The sequence below is a fragment of the Zalophus californianus genome, chromosome 8, assembly GCF_009762305.2.
Source record: "Zalophus californianus isolate mZalCal1 chromosome 8, mZalCal1.pri.v2, whole genome shotgun sequence".
In the NCBI taxonomy this organism is placed as follows: Eukaryota; Metazoa; Chordata; class Mammalia; order Carnivora; family Otariidae; genus Zalophus; species Zalophus californianus.
The window spans coordinates 25,851,975-25,871,501 of record NC_045602.1 but is presented as its reverse complement, the minus strand read 5'-3'; the positions used below and the strand labels follow the sequence as shown (position 1 = coordinate 25,871,501).

The following is a 19,527-nucleotide window of genomic DNA, read 5'->3' as shown; positions in this document are numbered from 1 at the left end:
GTGGAATGCAAGGAAACAATCAATAGAGGTCGTTTCTAGCCCTGAGTGGCCAAAGACAAGAAGACAAATGAACCAAAATGGGGGATTTCAGGAAGTAGGTCTGGGAAAGAAAAGGGAGATCTCTCAACGGCACAGAGGAGTCGCTGGGTTCCTTCTCAGCAGAGATCATCCCTGAGGGCTGCATCAAACTCCGGAGAACACAAAAGAACATAAACATTGCATTATTTCCCGTAATGAAATAATGTTCTAAGTCATATCTCCAAATACCCTCCCTTATCTGGAAGTGAGAAGTGACTAACTCTTGTCAAGGCATTACTGAAACAAATTCTGTCTGCCTGGTTTTCTAAGAAAATAACTGGATTTGTGCAATACCATCACAAAGCCCTGGGTGGTCCCCTCCCTTCCAGAGAACATACAGCGGGGAGGAGCTGAGGCTCTGGGAGCCAGGAACCCAGACTCCCAGCCAAGCACATGTGCTGAGAAAGGCTCATATGTAAGGTTGGTCTCAGGCAGCAGGTTTCTGATTGCACTGGGACCAGAGCCTGTCCATTTGCTTAAAGAAACAAGATCTTCAGTGCAGGTAAATTTCTTTAGCTCCAAGGGTGGGATCAGTTTAGCCCAGAGCCACCGGGGGCCTCTGGAGTGTCTGGGTTCAGACGCTGAGAAAGAGGTAGTTGCTTCTCCTGGTTTGAACTTTGCAGGTGAGAGTGTACATGGGAAAGAGCCCTGGAGTCTGGAGACCTGAATTTTGTTCTCAACTTTGTTGTCCCTGATCTGCGTGACCTTAAGGGACAGTCTTCAGCCCTTTGGCCTCAGTCTCATCGTTAAAATCGGGGGTCTTTGGGTGCAGGGGATCTCTGAGAGTCCTCCAGCTTTGATTGTTATCAGTGGTTATTTTGTGGAGTCACTGATGTCGCTAGGTGCTGTCATTCCCAGGATTCAGACCGTTCCAGCGGTTTTCTGGGCCTCCTTGATTTTGGAAGGGGTCTGGAGGTGGCTGGTTCTTGTCTGGAGCCTTTTGTGGGGTCCTGATGTTCTGGGAGGCAGGCTGTTCTCTGGGCACTGATAGACAGGGAGGCTCGTTTGACTTCTGTGAAATCACATGTGAAGAAGACGCCAGTGATGATGCTCACATTCTGTAAGAGGGAAATGGTTCCTGAAGAAAACCAGAATACGTCACCCCAAAGTAAGCCTCTTTGATATAAGAATACTTTTGAGCTGACGGCACTTGAGAAGTGGTAAACACAGAAAAAAGTTCCCTCTTTTCTGCCTAAAGGCAGGAAATAAATTCTCCTTTTATTGGAGACATACTCTTAATAGGCTCAGAGAAAGCATAGAGGAATCTGCAAACAAACCTACTAAAAATAACCCTTATCTTCCTTGTTCTTGTCCTAGTTAAGGAAGTTCTTTTCTTAGTTGAGGAGGATGAAGACTGCTTAGTTCTTTTGGCCGAGCCCAAATTCCTTTGTCATGTCAATTATTCACAGATTTATTGTTTCTTTGTCTAAAAGGTATGAGAGCATCCTGCTCTGGCCACTTTAGATCTTCCTCCTCTTATAAAGGCTCCCATGTTTAGGTAAAAATTGAATAAAATTTGTGTGCTTTTCTCCTGCTAATCTGTCTTGGTCAGTTTAATTTTCTGACCCAGCCAGGCCCCTAAAAGGATTGAGGAGAAAATTTCCTCCCCTCCATCTCTCATATAGTAGTTATCAGTATGATACTAGGGCTCATTTAGACTAGAAATCTGGAAATCACCATGGTTGGAGCCATTTGCTGGCCTCTGGACATGAGAAGTCACTAACGGGGGCTCTGGATGATTCTGGAAGAAGGCAGGCAGCTCTCAGCTCAGCTCAAAATCCTTTTTGTGGTTTGGGTGGGAAGTAGCCCGGATATGGGTTAAATATTGTTGTTCCAGAAATGCCAGATATAGTCTACAGGAGCTCAGGGCTGGAATAGTGATCCTAACCTTGAACTGGTGAAGTAGACCTAGGTTTTTAGATCTGGGGACTCTCCCTGACCAGACAAGGGCGAGAAGGTGTCTTTGACTTTTAGAATGAGGATTCTTAGACTGGTGGGTGCCGACCATTATACAGAGTGAGCACCTTGCAGTGAAGAGAAGAAGGCCCTCTCTAGAGTGGGAGCCTGGCCACTGGTCCGTGATTTCCTTGTGGGCAGAAACTAATTCATCCTGCCCTCCTATCATCAAGGGTGATGCCTGGCCCATGGGGAGGCGCTCAATAAAGCCTTGTTTATGTAGTTGAATCTACCACTTTCCAATCTCCCTATAAATCTCTCTCCTGACCATCAAAACAAGCAATAGAAAGGAGTAGAATAGACTCATATATTAGTGGTTTCATTGGCTTTGTGATAAATGTGTCCACTCCAAGGGTAACCAATAAACCGATTTCTAACACATAGATTGGTTTTGCCTTTTTTAAAAAAGTTACATATGTTGTCAGAGGGTCTCTGTGCCTGGATATTTTTCACTCAGTACTGGTGTTTGTGAATTCCATCCGTATTGTAGCAAGTAGTCCCTGTTTGTTCAGTCTCAGTGCTGTATAGTATTTTGTTGTGTGAATGTAGCCCAATACTATTTATCCATGTTCATGGACACGTGGGTAGTTCTCAGTCCAGGCCTAGTTTGAATAACGCTATTATGAATACTGTTGTATATGTCTTTTGGAGCATAAATTTAAGCATTTTTGTTGGGTAATGCCCAGGGATTGTTGTATTGTAGGGTGTATATATGTTTAGCTTTAGTATTCATGGCCAAGTCGTTTTCCTGAAAGAGGTTTTTGATTAACTTACTTTCCCCAAAGTTTTGCCTTAATTGCTAACTGCACAGCTTGGCATTCTAGCGTAGTGTAAATCATAACCTAAGATGCAAAGCCATCATTCCTCAAGTCCAGGAATGAGCCTTGCGGCAGGCAAGGGACGCTCTTCCCCAGCAACCTCCCACCCAGTGTGCACACTTGAACAATGGGCAAGCAAGCACTAAGTCGTAACAGATTCAGCGTTGTTCTTTCTGGGCAGCTCCTATTACAGTGGTCTCTGCCTGTCACACAAGATCAGAGACCCTTAGAATACCTTTTCTAAGGTGCAAACATCAGTACATCATTGAGGCGACTCAGCTGTGAGGAGAAGATCACATGTGCTGGGGGTGCAGAGAGGACTCTGGGGAGGAAGGGGTATCTGAGCTGAACTTTGAAGGGCGGATGAAAGTTTGAAACAAAGAGAGCAAGAAACACCTTTTAGTTGTGTGCCCATAAAAAGAAAAGTTGGATGGAGAAGAGGAGGTGTGCTGTAGGTTGTTTACACGGAAAGGGGCCAAAACGCCAAGAGCCTGACTATTTGGTTTGAGGCCATGGGCTGTGTGGATCTGAGGGGAGGGGTGTGAAATGGCCGCTCCGAAGGTAAATGCAGGGTCAGTCGGAAGAAAACGGAGGCAATGTAGCACGAAGTCTGTGACTCTTTTAAGATGCAAATACTCCTAAAAAAAAAAAAAAATAAGAGTAACTAACTTAAATCTGTTTTAAAACTCATTCCTATTCGAATGTGTTTTTGAAATGTTCAGAAGAGAGAAAAATTGAAAGGATTCGTCCATTAAAAGTGTGGAAGGTGGTGGAGAAATAAGAGCAGGGACTGACCTGAGGCTAGTGGGTGGGAGCTGTAAGACCAGAAGCAGGCCTGAGGGAACGGAATGACCCCACTGGGATTCTGGATGAGGGGCTCACCCCCACGAGGTTGAGCAGGCTGAGAGCCCATTGGACCTCCTCAGAAGTCTCACCTGCACACAGGGGTGCTGAATGGGGGGACCGCCAAATTCCTTCTAGCCTGATATTTGGTTCGTATATAGTGAATGACATCTTCCACACAGGCTAAGTGAATATTCCTAAGCCCAAGGAAAGTTAGCTCTATGGGGGTGGCTGCACTTCGACAAAGCCACAGATTCGTGGCTGTTCAATGTCCCATGGAGTCAGATGAAAGACGGGGCAGTTGCGAGTGGGTGGAGAGTGCCACAAAATTTTAACATCTCCAAATAAACATACAGTGCGCCCATAGGAACCCCTAGCATCACTAGCTAAGGCAGAGTGCTTCCTGCCCCTCCTCCCCCCGATCTACTCCCAAGGTATATGTTCCCTTTGGAGACTCTTTCCTCCTTGAAGGTTGACCTTGATTTTACTTTGTTGCCCAGGGTTCTTTGCCCTGGAAACTGCATAATTCCCCAGGAAGTAACCCCAAAGCCAGCAAGGACTGGAAGGGAAGGCTATTAATGAGGCTCCTGAAAACAAACCTCAACTTAAAACGGTTCTCAGGGATATGGTCAGAAAAACAGAAGAGCAGCCGAATGACTGACAGCTCACAAAAATATTTCATATCCTGTATCTCATTTCAGCTTCAGCTCAGGAGGGGTGGAGAGGGCAGGCTTTATCATTCTTTACATTTTGCAAATGAAGAAGCATCTATTTGTTCATTTAGTCAGCCTGTCGGCAAGCATTTATCAAGCATCTGTTTATTCATGATGTATTGCCTGGCTCCGTGAATCCAGAAAAAAATATATTCTTATCTTCCATAGCTCATGGCTGGGCCACATTCTTCATTGTCTCCTCAAAGACAAATGTCTGCCCTAATAAATAAAGGAGGGCTTGGGGTCTTCTGTTATAAACTATATCTAAATTAGACATACCTAAATAGTGAAAACTTTCATGATCCTTTCAAACCATTAATTTTGTTGTCGGGAAGAAAAATTTTACTTTACCCTTCCAGCTTCTTTTGGCTGGCCTAAGAATTAAATTGACATGAAACAGATTAACAGGGGAAAATGAAATTTAATTATGTAAGCAAGAGAGCTCCATAAGAATATGAGGCCCACAGGCAGTCAGGCAATTGAGGCTTATACGCCATCCAGAACTAATGAAAAGGATGCAGGGGTCTAGGTCTTGAAAGGAAAGGAAGACAATCCACCTGAAGATGAAAAAGACTAAAAGAGTAAACAAATGTTTGCTGGGCCCATAGCAACAATGGGAGATAGAGAAGAATTTTAACCAACAGACTTTCCTAGGTCCCACCCTCTCTATCACACCTAGTTCATATTGGACTGTAGTTATCTATGGTAATAGTTCCTTTGCTGAAGTAAGTCCTCTATCTAAACTTTCTTAGGGAGTTAGGAGGGAGGCAAAAAAGAAAAACTTCCTGAGTCTTCTATTTCTTTTAAAAATAAACAGCCTAAAATAACCCACATGCCAAAGAGACACACTTTGGGGTGGCAAATTTTGCTCCCCTACATTGCAAAATAGCTTCCTCTTTTACAAACAGGTCATGATCTATACATAGAGATGTGGATTTTCCTATTCATAATCAGTAACCACAAAACCACCTGAAAACTTCGCAGGAATGTCTGATGTCATCACATCTGAAAATTGAATTAGAGATAAGACTTTAGCAGAGAGAAATGGCAGGCCACATCTTCAAGTCTTTTTGAGACATAAATGTAACTGTAAATGTTGAGTCTATAAAAAATTAATGAATCAATTAGAGATAAAATTCTGTTGCATTAACATAAATTCTTAACGATGGACCCAATTAATCACATTTTATTCTCTGAATTCCTATTTGGAGCCTACCACTGTGTCTAGCATTGTGCCGTAACAACTCATGTCAGTTAGACCATGATTTAAGCCAATTTGTCTGTAAAGGGCCGGCCAATAAATATTTCAGGCTTGGTGGCCATATGATGTCTGTCGTAACTACCCAACTCTGCTGTCGTAATGTATGTTGTAGAAATAGCCAGAGATAGTACATAAACAGGTAGTGTAGCTGGGTTTCAGTGAACTCTGTTTACAAAAACCAGCCTTGGGCCAGATTTGGCCCATGGGCCATGGTTTGCTAACTCCTGCTTTAGATTAAAGTTTTTTCAAACTACTTTATATCATTAGCTCTTTTGAGTCCTGGGAGTGTATACAGTATGTGTCATCTCCATTTTACAGGTAAGGAAACCAGCTCAGAGAGGGTAAGCGATCTGCCCATGGTCACACAGTAGGAAGGGACAAACCCAGCCACCTCCTGGGTTTTCTAATCCCAAATGTAGTGCTCCACGACCACAGCACACCGTCTATGACACAAAAGAAGTACAGTCCCTGCCCAAGATAAATCAGGCAGGGCCGACAGCCTTGTTCTTTTGTTCCAGCTGTGGAGGGCCTAGGATTGATCATGTTTCCAATCCAATGCTCTTTATCATGCAGACAGACCAATGGGCAAGAAGCCTAGGTTTCTCTTCCAATTTTACCTCTGACAGCTTGGTGGGTCATGGCAGGATGCCAGAGTTCTCTGGAAATCAGTCATTCCCTAGGAGAATTCTACAGGTCCGTAGCACCTGTGAATGAGAATGTGGTTCTTATTTGTTTCCTTTCTGGAGCCCCAACTCTACCCTTATGTGTGTATGTTTAGCACGGGTACGGTGTCTGGCGCACAGTAGGCGCTCAGGACACATGTGAATTAACCGAATGTCGGGGCAGGGACTCCAGGCATGGAACACTCAGGTGTCTCACCTGGTAATGTCCCTCAGTGTTCACCAGCCGGTTAGCACCAAAAGGCTTCATCTGGATTAGGAGCACCAGGGACGCCCTCACCATCATAGAGCTCCACCTTGCACCTAACGTCTATAGAGAAGGTGAGTAGAGCCAAGTAGAAAAGTGAAATGGAGGCTCTGACTACTTATTTGCTGAGTACAAATGAATCCTGACATGAGGAACGTGACAGAGGAGTCTAACAACCTCTGGGGAGGCAAGGAGAGGACGCTCAGGCACAGGCAGTGTGCCTTTAGGCTGCACACTCGAATATCATGTGCCTCGGTCAGCTTTTTCCTATTCACTTGCATAGTCTTATGTTTTGGGCCTGCTCCGACATTGTTTACTTACAATAGGAGTTTCCAAATACAACCAAGATACACCTGGCCCTTTGCGGGGCACTGTGGCAATCTGAGAAAGAGTCGATTTCAGCCACAGGTTGAATTGAAATACAGAAGACACGTTAAGACCTGCGAACTGCCCACATCTGGGTCTAGACTCTCCTTAAGGTGCCTTAGGAGTACTTATTTAAAGACAAGATATTTATGCGTTTGGCCTCATTCTGAAATTTGGAGGATGAAAGCATCTTGTGATAGGCATTTTGTCCTCTGAGCCCGACAAGGCACCAAGACTTGTCATGAGATGCAATGTTTTCAGGCAAGGAGAGGAATCTGAATGGCCTTGTGTTTGTTTACAGATGTAACCGTGATTGGAAGAAGGAGTCAGGGTGGAGGAAGCTTTGCCTGATAGTCCGTACCAGGAAGAAACTCAGGGGAAAACACAAGGCCCCAATAATAGCGTTTGGATCCCTGTAACCCAGGTTAGGAGTTGTCCCCCAGGAAGTATGAATGCACTTGTGACAAATGAGAACAGCCGGGAATCAGATTGTCCTCACCTCAGAGAGAGGTTAAGGGTGTGAGACAAACAGCATTCCAACCGTGTTAATCCTGTGGGGGAAGAAACCGGTATCAGGCAGGGGAGGTTTCCGTGTGTGAATCACGCAGAGCAGAGCCCACAATGGGATCCAAGAACAAAACCGTTTCATGAACTGATCGCTAGCAGTGCCTGATAGGCTGAATACAAAACTAAAGGTAAGTGTTTAGAAACTTATTTTATAGTAATTGATCAAATACTTTTACTTACGTTGAATCTGAAAAAATTTTTTTCAAGGAGGGCTTGTATCTTCTATATCTTTTTTTTAAATTTCATTTTTCTATTTATTTTCATTAATTTCTGGGACAAGCTGAAAATAAAAAAAAATACAGGTGCTTCACTGGTGATAATTTGAGAAGCACCAAGTAGACGGTGGTAGGGTGTCCTAGGTGGTAGACAGTGGGTCAGTAGACCTTCAGAATGAGGGGAACTCAGTGAAGACCAGACACACAAGGCAGGTTTCCTGGTGGAGAGGATAAAGTTGGACTTTGGAGGATAGGCAGGATCTTGAGGAGTGAAGAGTCCCCTGAGATCGCTCCTACAGCTGGGAGGGAGTACTCATACTTGGCATAGGCCTGTTTGCAGGCTGCTTTTAGGGCATATGCATTCTGTCCCAAGCACTGTCCTGGCACAAATGGGAACTGTTGGCATGGAGGGCTGAGCATGGTCATGGGAGTCACGGCCCTGGGTTCTGGATAGGGCTCTGATGAATTTTCCCTGGGTAGCCCTGGGAAGATCACTTGATCCCTACTAGGCTGGAAAAGCCATGAGGGCAGGGACTATCTCTGATGAATGGTGCTTAGCTCAAGCCTGGCAGATAAAAAATTCCCAATAAAATTTTTGGTGAGCCAATGGATGAATGGGTTTCAGTTTTAACACTTGAAAAATGAGAGGGGCTAGGTACGATTGGTGGTTTTCAAATCATACAATGAGAAACCTTGCAAAGCTGCACTGTGGCCCAACCTGCAAAATCAAGTCTCTACCCTTGAGTTTCTATAGGATTTCATTTGAAGAAGGAACTCCACTGCTAAAATAATTTTGGGGAAATGCTGGATTTGATGATTTCTAAGGCATATGCTAGCTCTGACATTTTCAGATTCTAAGTAGATAAGAATGCAAATCATAGAGGCCATAAAATCATTGACTTAATGAATCACTACTGTGCAAAAATAGACATAGGCGGTATAAGGATGTGCTAGAATATTGGGGTTGGTGGGGTCCAGTCGGCTAGCAGAGCTCTTAATGTGAAGCTTGTCGACAAGCTTCAGAAGAAGGATCCATTTATCTCCCAAAAGAGTATGTAAAATTTTCCGTGCCATTGAGTATCACTTGCGAGTGCTATGGTTGCATGTGACAGAGACACATGACACTGGCTAACACAGAGAACACTGCTGAGTGGCCGCTACCATGGCTTAAGTAAGCAAACGGTTTGTCCTTCCCATGTAGCAAGTCTAGAGGCAAGCCACCGAGGCTGGACCATTTGTTCAAGGAAGTCATCAGGATCCAGACTCCTTCTAGCATGTGGCTTTTTTCTAGTGGTCCCTCTCTAGGTGTGACATCTACTTTCCAGGAATGGGAAGGCGGGGAGTCAAAAGTAGTGCCAACTGAGAAAATTGGGAAAGTCGCAGCTTTTCTGAAAGCCCCACCTGGTAGACTGCCACCTTCATCTCATTGGCCAACCTGTCCTGCAAGAAGCTCTGGGAAATCAAGTTTTACTGAGTGATCAAAGCTGGGATCCTATTAATAAGGTGAAGGAGGGAATGGGTAGATACAGACAACTGTCAGTATTTACCATAATGTGTATGTGATTTTTTTTTTTTTTTTACATTGCCCAAAATGTCTTTAAGGAAGGAGTTAATTTGAAGAACATGTAGAAGGAGGAAAGTGAGAGACATGGTTTTGTAGGGAAGACGGAGAAGGACATTAGAGCAGGCAGGAGGACATGAGTGAGACTGGGGGTGACAACAGGTAGGCCCTGCAAGGGGGGGACAGAAGGCGCATCCACCGCTCCTTCCTTGTCTGGCACAGGGACCCTCAAGCCCCATGAACTGAACTTTAGCTTCCTGCTGCTCTCCTCCCCCCCCCCGCCCCTGCCCCCCAAAGCAGAAGTGTCCCTGTGACATGGTCAGGGGCCCAGGACCGAGCCCTGAGGCTGGAGAGACCCCTCCTTTCCCTCAGGCCTTGGCTGCGGGAGCCCAGAACCAGAACAAGCGCTCAAGGAACCCCCCTCTCCAGGATGAGAATCAGACCGGGTGCTGCCGCCCGTCTCACCCCTCCATCCTCCACCTCCTCCTCACTGGGGGAGTGGCACAGCGTCAACAGGCAGTGAGTAACCTGAACATGGGCTCTCCATTCCAGGAGCAACAGACACTATCCGGGAAGACCCACTCGGCCATGTCTCTGTGGCTACCTTTCCGAGGCAGACGGAAGCTGGGGCGGAAGAACTCACTGGGGGGCTCCTCGCAGCTCCCCAAGGCCCTGAGGGAAAGGTGCCTGATGGAAGGCCGCCTCTTCGAAGATGACTGCTTCCCAGCCAGCCTGAGCTCCGTGGGCGGTGGGCCCCTGCTGCGGAAGCTGCCACCCGGCCTGCAGTGGAGGAGGCCTCCGGTAAGCGAGGAGGGTGCTTCCCCACAACACACACACACACACACACACACACACACACACACAGGTCAACCCAGACCTTCCTTTGGGGTGTTCCAGATGCCAGGTCTTACTCACTGCCATCGATCCCCACATGAGGGGAATGCATGAGTGCCCACATTCCCATTCTCCAGATGGAGAAAACCAGTGGTGGCACTGAGAGGGGTCTGAGAGGTGGTTTCCCTCAGCCCCTACCCAGAAATACACTGGGCAGCCACAGCCAAAGTCCTGTTGGGCCTCATCCAAGATGGCAGGGCATCCTGAGCCGCCACCAATGCCATCGGCCAGGGAGACGCATTCTCAAGTACATTCACTCCCAACCCCCAACTCAGGCCCACAGAACACATAAATTAAGAAGCTATTAATTACTTTACAACAATGTTCTTCACGTTCTAAAGTGCTTTGACAATTCCTTTAAAAGGCAACTTAATGTGTTCAAAGGCAATCCAGTCCCCACCAAACTTGATTTACGCAATAGATTTCCCAAACATGGCTGGTGAACAAAGTGGAGTCAGCTTGTGCTACAGATTCTCTGCCCTTCTGGGCCCTGTTCAGCCTGCCCATCAAAGTGTATGGCCCCAGACTAAGTCCCTTCTGTGTGCAAAATTCCCAAGAGGGCCTCCCAAACTAGATAGCAGTCAAGATTCTACTTTTCCCAGAAAATTCGGGAACAGCTGACATAGAGTCCGTCACACACCGGACCTTGGGTGAGCTGTGCCATTGCAGAACATGAGGGCTTTAGTGCTCACCACGGAGCAGAGAGCACCTGCCCCACCTCCCACTGCCGCCCCCCCCCCCACACATCTCAGTGTGGAAGGGCAAAGAGGCCATTATGTTGGGGGAAAAGGGGGGGATGAGCAGCAGGAGGAGAATAAGGACAACGGGAAGATCTCTAGGAAAAATACGAACACCGTCTAAAAGACGTACCTCCATTTTAACAGAAACTCCAAGCAAAGGCATCTTGGTACAAGTGCTGTTTCTCAGTATCGACCCAGAGTTCTCCCGGACTCTGGCTTACATGGGCTGCAAGAAGAAATGAGAAATGCGACAGGCCGAATCCATATGCCAGCTTGTCTGGGACAGCCCTAATTTCATATATATTCTATATCTATGTCCCCGTAAGTCCAGTCTTGGGGTATGGGAAACTACGGTCACCGTAGCTCAAGGAGCTTCTTCTTGGTCAAAAGGGCAGTTCCGTCTGTCCCCCACAGGAGCTACGCAGCAATCCCCAGTTCTATTCTGCCAATGCCAAAAGACTGGACCTGTGCCAGGGAGTGGTAGGTAAGTCTGTACAGCCCCTGGACACACAGGCCTGGCAGCTGCTAAGGCTGAGTGGGGTGGGAAAGAGGGCAACTGAGAGATTCCCAATGGGGGAAACGGCCACCCTGAACTCCACCCTGTAGTCTGTGCCCTTTGCCAGGAAAATGGTAACAGCCAGTCCTCTGAGGATGTATGGGAATGCCAAAACTTGCCCAAGGATAATCCTCATTACCAGTTTACAGGTCTAAGTTTTGTCTTGGGAGAATGTGCTCACTCTGCTCTAGTCCCCATAATGAGTCCTTTTTGGCACACCAGTCACTAGATGCCCCAGCTGGAGTCCAAGCAAGCCTATCCTCACCCCGACTTTCTTTTTAGGGGAATAGAAAAAAACCCTTGGCCACAGAGGGAAGGCACAAATGTAGTGATACCTGTTCCACAGACAGGGATAATGGAGCCCGGAAGGGTTGAGGCTTTCCCAGAAGGGCATAAATCAGTTACAGAGGCAGGACTTTAAGAAAAGTTTGGTTGTGTTTGGGTCCAAGTTCCTGAGGATGTGGCATTCAGGAAGCTAAAAGCTGGTCCAGGAATATGGCTCAATTCTTGGTGTCAGGTTGAGATTCCAGCCAACGCTCCTCCCCTCCTTCTGCTCACTCACTGTCTTCCTCCTTAGTATATCTTTCCCTTCTGCTAAACTGGGCTACAAGCCCAGAGAGGAAAGCAGTTGGGACTAGGCATTTCTTGCATGTAATGTCTTCAATAGATTCATGCAGACCCTTGCAGAATGTAGGAAGTACACCCATGCAGACGCTATGTGCTCTCTGGCTTAGGTGACTGCTGGTTCTTGGCTGCTTTGCAAGCCCTGACTTTGCACCAGGACATCCTGAGCCGTGTCGTTCCCCTGAAGCAGAATTTCACTGAGAAGTATGCCGGCATTTTCCAGTTCTGGGTGAGTAACCTCCTGGTGCCCCAGCCTGGAGGAAGCCATAGGAAAGAGGCTTCTTGGAAGAGTCATGTCTTTGCCTCCTGGGCTGACCGTCTTCCACGGCAATCTTCTCTCACCGGTGGGCACTTTCTCCTTCCAGTTCTGGCACTTTGGGAAGTGGGTGCCTGTGGTGATAGATGACCGACTCCCTGTGAATGCAGCTGGCCAGCTGGTGTTTGTCTCTTCCACCGACAAACACTTGTTCTGGGGAGCTCTTCTGGAAAAGGCCTATGCTAAGTAAGATAATCAACCAGAAATCCTTTCCCTTCCCTTCCCCTCCCCTCCCTTCCCCTCCCCTCCCCTTCCCTTCCCTTCCACTCCCCCTCCCCTTCCCTTCCCTTCCCTTCTTTTCCCTTCCCCTTCCCCTTCCCCTTCCCCTTCCCTTCCCTCCCCTGTCTCTGTCTTTCTGTCTCCCTCCCATCAATGCTGGGAGAGCACAAGAGGAGGCAGGTAAATTTTATGAAGTGAGACGCTGAGGCATGGCTTAGTGAATATAGAAGTGATGTATTCAGAGACTCTTATGTAGAGTTTACCCCATCTGAACAAGCATTTGGGAGTTTTGCCTTTCCCTAATGGGTGGAGTTGTTTAACAAGGATAGGAACTCAGAGTATCCTGCCCGCCGGTGAGTTTTCTCCTTTGCTTTTGGGATGGAAGGAAGGAGTAGCAGGCACGTGCCCAGGGAAGAACCAAGCAGGGGGTTCACTAGACTCATTTGGACCATCCCAGGCTCCAGGGTAAATGCCCCTTCCCTTCTACTCCCATGCATACTCCTTCCCTGGGCAGGCTCTCTGGCTCCTACGAAGACTTGCAGCATGGACAGGTGTCTGAAGCACTCGTGGACTTCACTGGAGTGGTGACGATGACCATCAATCCAGCAGAAGCCCCTGGCAACCTCTGGGACATCCTAACCTGAGCCACCTACAGCAGAACCCTCATTGGCTGCCAGACCCACTCAGGGGTGCGACTGGGCTGTGTACCAGCAGCGTGTCCTCCCTGCTCCCATCCCCTTCATCCACCCGCTTCTGCTCTCACTTTGGGGTGGGCCCCAAGACCCCCCTCTAGCTCTTGCTCCTAGAGTCCTGATACTCAAACCGGAGCAGCCAAGCTGAGCCCTAGGGGCCGGCAAGGCCACAGTCAAATGCAGATGGTGTGCAGACAAGCGAGCTAACAGTGACTAAGTGTCAACCAGGTGCAAGGTGCTTTACTAGCACAACTGGTCTTTACTGCCTAATTTAGTAACAACCAAGAACATGGGACTAGAGTAGGGAGCCCTGGGTTCAGCCCTGCCTCTGTGAGCGACCACCACATCATCCCACATGATGGTTTAGCAGCTCCGAATCTGAGTTTGTCCTCTGTCCAATGGGACGGGAATCCCTGCAGAATGGCATCCTGACTTAGAGGCTCCAACGAGACTGTGGATGCTGAAGAGCTTTGACAACTGTGAGGGCATAGCTGGGTCTCTCCCAGCCCTCCCCATAAGCCCTTGCTCTAGCCATACAGGTCCCCATGCCCCCCCACCCCGCCCCGCTCCCCTGCCAAATAAGCTGTATACAGCAGTGGGCTGACAGGAGCTCTCTTGTCTCCACAGAAGGAAAGGGTGCTGGAGAATGGGCTGGTGGGCGGCCATGCCTATACCCTCACAGGAATCAGGAAGGTGGGTGGAACCAGACCCTCTGTTTCCCTTTGGGCTCCTCCTCTCTCAGGGCTTCTCACCAAGGCTTGGGTGAACGTTACTAGCTGTGCCCAGTCTGAGGGGCAAATTCTTTGCTGGGTTTTACAGGTCCTGCCAAAGCAGGTGGTGGGTTCCTGCACCAGTGCATCTATGTTCTGGAGTGATGTGGTGGGTCCAGCCTGGGCCACCTGCAGGTCACAGTCCCGGCCCCTCCTGTCCTGGGGCAGCCCTGCCAATCAGCCATCTAGCCCTGATGGGCCTCACCGCCCTTCCTCAAGGCCCCCTTTGCTCGGGGCTGCCACTGCCCATGACCTTCACATCTGGGGCTTCCTGCCCAAATTCCCACTTCTTTCTCACACACTCCTTTTCATCAGCCTCCCGGGTTCTTTCCATGGCTATTCATCTTTTGAGCTGTGCTAAGCACTGAGAGAAAGATGAATCAGACAGGGACCCGGCCTACACAGAGCTCACAGTCAGGGATGGAGACAAACCATAGGTAAGCATGGTAACGAAGCAAAGTAGAAAGTGGAGAGAAGAAAAAAAATAGATGAAAGGCTTTAGGGTCTCAGAGGTAGGAGAGAACATATTTGCCTGATTGGGTTGGGGAAAGTCAGGAAAGGCTTCATAGAGGAGGTGACATTGAGCTGGCTCTGGAAAGGTCGGTAGATTTGTCCGAGGGAAAGGGGCACTCCTGGTGGACGGGGCTGCACAGAAAAGCATGGTTCCATCTTACGGAGCCGCTGATGTCCTCTAGACAGCCTGATGTGCCCAAGTCCTCCAGTTCCCTTTTACTCTCTCAGATTTCTTGACCTCAGCTCCCACCTGACTTCTTCCTCCTCCCAGATCTACATCAGTCATGTTTGTGTGTGTGTCAAGAGCTTTTCATGAATTCTCATATTTCTTTAACAAAAATTAGATTTTATTAATAGAGTTACATGTTTGTGTCCATATTTGTTGTATATTTATTTAACATAATTAGCAAAATTTAGCACTTACTGTGTGCTAAGTCTTGTTCCAACTTCTTCACAAATGTTAACTCAATCCTCAACACACCCCTGTGTGGGGGTGTATTAGCGTCCTGGGGCTGTCGTAACAAATTACCACAAACTGAGGGGCTTCAGACAATGGAAATTTATTCTTTCACAGTACCGGAGGCCAGAAATCTGAAATCAAGCTGTCATGACAGTCTCTGCAGGTTCTGGGGGGAATCCTTCACTGCCTCTTCCAGCTTATGGCGGCTCCCAGCATTCCTTAGCTAGGGATGGAGAGCTCCAATCTCTTCCTCCATCTCCTCATGGCCTTCCCTCCCACCCTTCCTTTCCCTTCTCTTAGCACTGGGTTTAGGACCCACCCTAATCCAGGGTGATTTCTTTTCTTTTTAAGATTTTATTTATTTATTTGAGAGAGAGGAGAGAGTGAGCCAGAGAGCACAAGCAGTGGGGTCGGCGGGGGGGGGGGGGGGTTGCGGCAGAGGGAGAGTGAGAAGCAGGCTCCCCCCTGAGCAGGGAACCCAACCACGGGGCTCGATCCCAGGACCTGAGCCAAAGGTAGACCCTGAACTGACTGAACCACCCAGGCACCCCTTCAGGGTGATTTCATCTCAAGTTCCTTAATTTTATTATATCTGCAAAGACCCTTTTAATAAATAGGATCACACTGGGGCGCGTGGGTGGCACCGTTGGTTAAACATCCGACTCTTGGTTTCAGCTCAGGTCGTGATCTCAGGGTCGTGGGATCGAGCCCTGTGTCCGGCTCTGTACTCAGCTGGGAGTCTGCTTGGGTCTCTCTCCCCTTCTCCCTTTGCCCCTCCCCCTGTGCTCTCTTTCTCTCTCTCTGTCTCACTGAAATAAGTAAATCAATCTTTAAAAATAAATAAATAAATAGAACCACATTGACAGATTTTTGGTAGATCTATCTTTGGGGGGCCACCTTTCAACACGTTACAGCAGATGTAGCTATTAGCTTTACTTTCCAGATGAGGAAACAGACCCAGAGAGGGTAAGTTGTGCTAGGTCTCAGCAGCTCTAAGAGGCAGAACCACTTTCTCTTCTCCCCACGCTCAGGGCCTTTGGTCTTCCATTTCAAGGTCTCATCTGGCAGGCACGGATCTCACCCAGATAGCTGCAACATTTGCATTTGGCACTCAGCCCAGCCACCTAAATTGCTTCTCGTTTTGTGCAGGTGACCTGCAAACATGGACCAGAATATCTAGTCAAGCTGCGGAACCCCTGGGGCAAAGTGGAATGGAAAGGAGACTGGAGTGACAGGTGAATGCCCGGAACGGGCTGGCAGGGGTGAGGATGGGGCAGGGCAAGCCTGTGAAGGAGTCTGCTGTCTGCACACAAATTTAAAAGTGTTCTTTGGTCTCCAGCTGGATCAGGAGAGTGTTCCGGTTGTGAAGGTCAATTGCTCACATTTATGTGATGCTTAATGACGTATAGACGGGTTTCTCATTCATTATCATAATTGAGCTAATGTTTATTGAGAGCTTGCCAGCACTGTGCTAAGCATTTTGAATTTATTTTTCCTGCCCTTATTTATTTAAAAGTAAAAATTACCTTGACTTTGAATGTGCAGAGACCTCCCTTAGGTGCAGTCTGGCATATTTCCTTCAAGCACTTCGAATATTTATTATCTCTAAATCCTCTGAACAGTGCTCTTACTAGGTAGGGAGTTTTATCTCCATTTTACTGATGAAGAAACTGATGCTTAGTAAGCAAATTACTTAAAGGTTTTTGGAGTCAAATCCAGTGTTCTTTCCCGGACATGGTTCAGTGTGCTCTTGGGCCCGTTGAGTCAGAGGTAGACAGATCCAGATTGGCCCCGACCTTCTGGTTCTATGTTGTGACCTCTGGGAGCTCTGCTCAGATCAGAATGTGATTCCCTGGGTCACCTTCCAGGGATTTAGTTTCGGGCAGGAGTCTGGGCGACATGAGGGCTCACCTCATTTGCTCCTCCCAAAACCCCCCGGGTCATAACCCTGAGCTGCCTACTGTCTAGCATCTGAAAACAATTGTTTTTTATATTTTTAGTTGTTTGTGGTGGAGAAGTAATGCAGGAAAGCCTTACTCCCTTGTGGTCTGACATAGAAGTTCAAAATGACGGGCTTGAAAATACATAGTACCAACATAGGTTCAGATGCGCTTGGACATTTCATAACTTTGTGACTTCAGGAAAGTGACTTAGTCTCTTTTAACCTCTGTTTCCCAATCTCTAAAATGGCAACAAAAGTCCCTGCCTTGCCATCAGGGAAATCCAAATCAAAACCTCAATGAGATACACCTCACACCAGTCAGAATGGCTAAAATTAACAAGTCAGGAAACGACAGATGTTGGTGGGGATGTGGAGAAAGGGGAACCCTCCTACACTGTTGGTGGGAATGCAAGCTGGTGCAACCCCTCTGGAAAACAATATGGAGGTTCCTCAAAAAGTTGAAAATAGAGCTACTGTACGATCCAGCAATTGCACTACTGGGTATTTACCCCAAAGATACAAATGTAGGGATCCAAAGGGGTACGTGTACCCCGATGTTTATAGCAGCAATGTCCACAATAGCCAAACTGTGGAAAGAGCCAAGATGTCCATCGACAAATGAATGGATAAAGAAGAAGTGGTATATATATATACAATGGAATATTATGCAGCCATCAAAAGGAATGAGATCTTGCCATTTGCAACAACGTGGATGGAACTGGAGGGTGTTATGTGGAGTGAAATAAGTCAATCAGAGAAAGACATGTATCATATGACCTCACTGATATGAGGAATTCTTAATCTCAGGAAACAAACTGAGGGTTGCTGGAGTGGTGGGGGGTGGGAGGGATGGGGTGGCTGGGTGATAGACATTGGGGAGGGTATGTGCTATGGTGAGTGCTGTGAATTGTGCAAGACTGTTGAATCATAGATCTGTACCTTTGAAACAAATAATGCAATATATGTTAAGAGAAAAAAAAAGAAGAAGGTAGCAGGAGGGGAAGAATGAAGAGGGGTAAATCGGAGGGGGAGACGAACCATGAGAGACGATGGACTCTGAAAAACAAACTGAGGGTTCTAGAGGGGAAGGGGTAGGGGGATGGGTTAGCCTGGTGATGGGTATTAAAGAGGGCACGTTCTGCATGGAGCACTGGGTGTTATACACAAACAATGAATCATGGAACCCTACATCAAAAACTAATGATGTAATGTATGGTGATTAACATAACAATAAAAAAATTTAAAGAAAGAAAGAAAAATCCCTGCCTTGCAAAATTGTTAGCCTTAGGTGAGATCAAGTATGTGGAGGGCCTGGCCCAGAGCTTGGTGCCCAGTGAGGGATGAGTTACTGTTACACGTTGTTTTTAGAAGACAGGATGTGAGATTTAGTTGTTTGCAAAGCGGCATGAAGAGGAGAGAAATAATGACACTCTTGAACATTTACCCCATGTCCTCCACAATCCTTCATTCCCCACGGAAACACCCCCTTTTCTGTTTTCAGCTCAAGTACGTGGGAGCTACTGAGCCCCAAGGAGAAGATTCTACTGCTGAGAGAAAGTGATGATGGAGAATTCTGGTATCTGACCTGGGGACTCGGGACAAATGCCCTGGCTTACATTTGGACACCCAGCCTGCAAATATTTACTGGGTGCCACACGTCTGCCAAGCACCTCGTGTGCGGAGATAGGGGCCCACAGCCCCTGCAAATGGTCATGGTCCCTATGATGAGTGCAGTGACTGCTGACATGGTGCTCAGTGGACACTGGGTGCAGAGCATGGGGGTGGCTGCCTCCTTCTCCCTGACTTCTGCCCAGTCTCTTGAATCACTCAAAACACTCAAACCCAAGGTTTTGTCTTTCCTGGCCTGAAAGGGAGATAAGGAAAGAAGCCATAACTATAAACTATAAGCCACCTCAGAACACCATGACATGACTCCCACCCACCCCAAAGCCACTCACCCTCTTTTATCAAAAGCCACCAAGACGCCTTGAGCTGATGCTGTTTCTGGGTGAGGCGAGCCCCATTTGCTCCCCTTTCCCTTCGCTTTTGGTCCTTACTATTAACTTCCACCCTTGTTCCCATGGGCCACTCTTCCCCCATTCTGCACTCTTTCTAGACTGCTGTGACCCCTGTCTCTTTGGAAGTGGTCACTGAACTCAACAGCCCTGAAACTACTATTAATTTCCACTTTATAGATAAGTAAACTGAGCATCAGCCAGTGCAGATAGCATGCCTTGGGTCACAAAGTGAGTAGGGGCTAAGACTTTTATCAATGAATAGTTGAGAACCGACTTGTGCATTTATTCTTGAACACTTGTATCTCAATTGGCTAGCTAGGAATGCCTCAGTTCAGCTTTATCATTGCGATCAGCAAAGCAAGAACATTTCCCCCAGGCATGCTTTGCAGGAAGCTGCTTCCAGTGATGGGCTGGGGGTGGGGGGTGGTTTCTCGATGGCCCACCTCCCCTGATGCCTCCTCACACTCATGTAGCCAGC

At 47.5% G+C, this 19,527-nt stretch overlaps 1 protein-coding gene across 1 annotated transcript in view; it reads left to right on the top strand.

Annotated features, from left to right (window-relative positions):
• Positions 1 to 536: 536 nt before the first annotated feature.
• Positions 537 to 19,527, top strand: part of CAPN14 (calpain 14) — a 36,013-nt gene continuing 17,022 nt past the window's right edge. The window contains 9 exon segments of the mRNA XM_027620518.2: positions 537 to 580; positions 9,858 to 10,106; positions 11,354 to 11,423; positions 12,230 to 12,348; positions 12,485 to 12,621; positions 13,169 to 13,343; positions 13,974 to 14,039; positions 16,239 to 16,324; positions 18,533 to 18,607. Of these exon segments, the coding sequence (XP_027476319.2) occupies positions 9,894 to 10,106; positions 11,354 to 11,423; positions 12,230 to 12,348; positions 12,485 to 12,621; positions 13,169 to 13,343; positions 13,974 to 14,039; positions 16,239 to 16,324; positions 18,533 to 18,607 (941 nt within the window). The 5' untranslated portion in view covers positions 537 to 580; positions 9,858 to 9,893.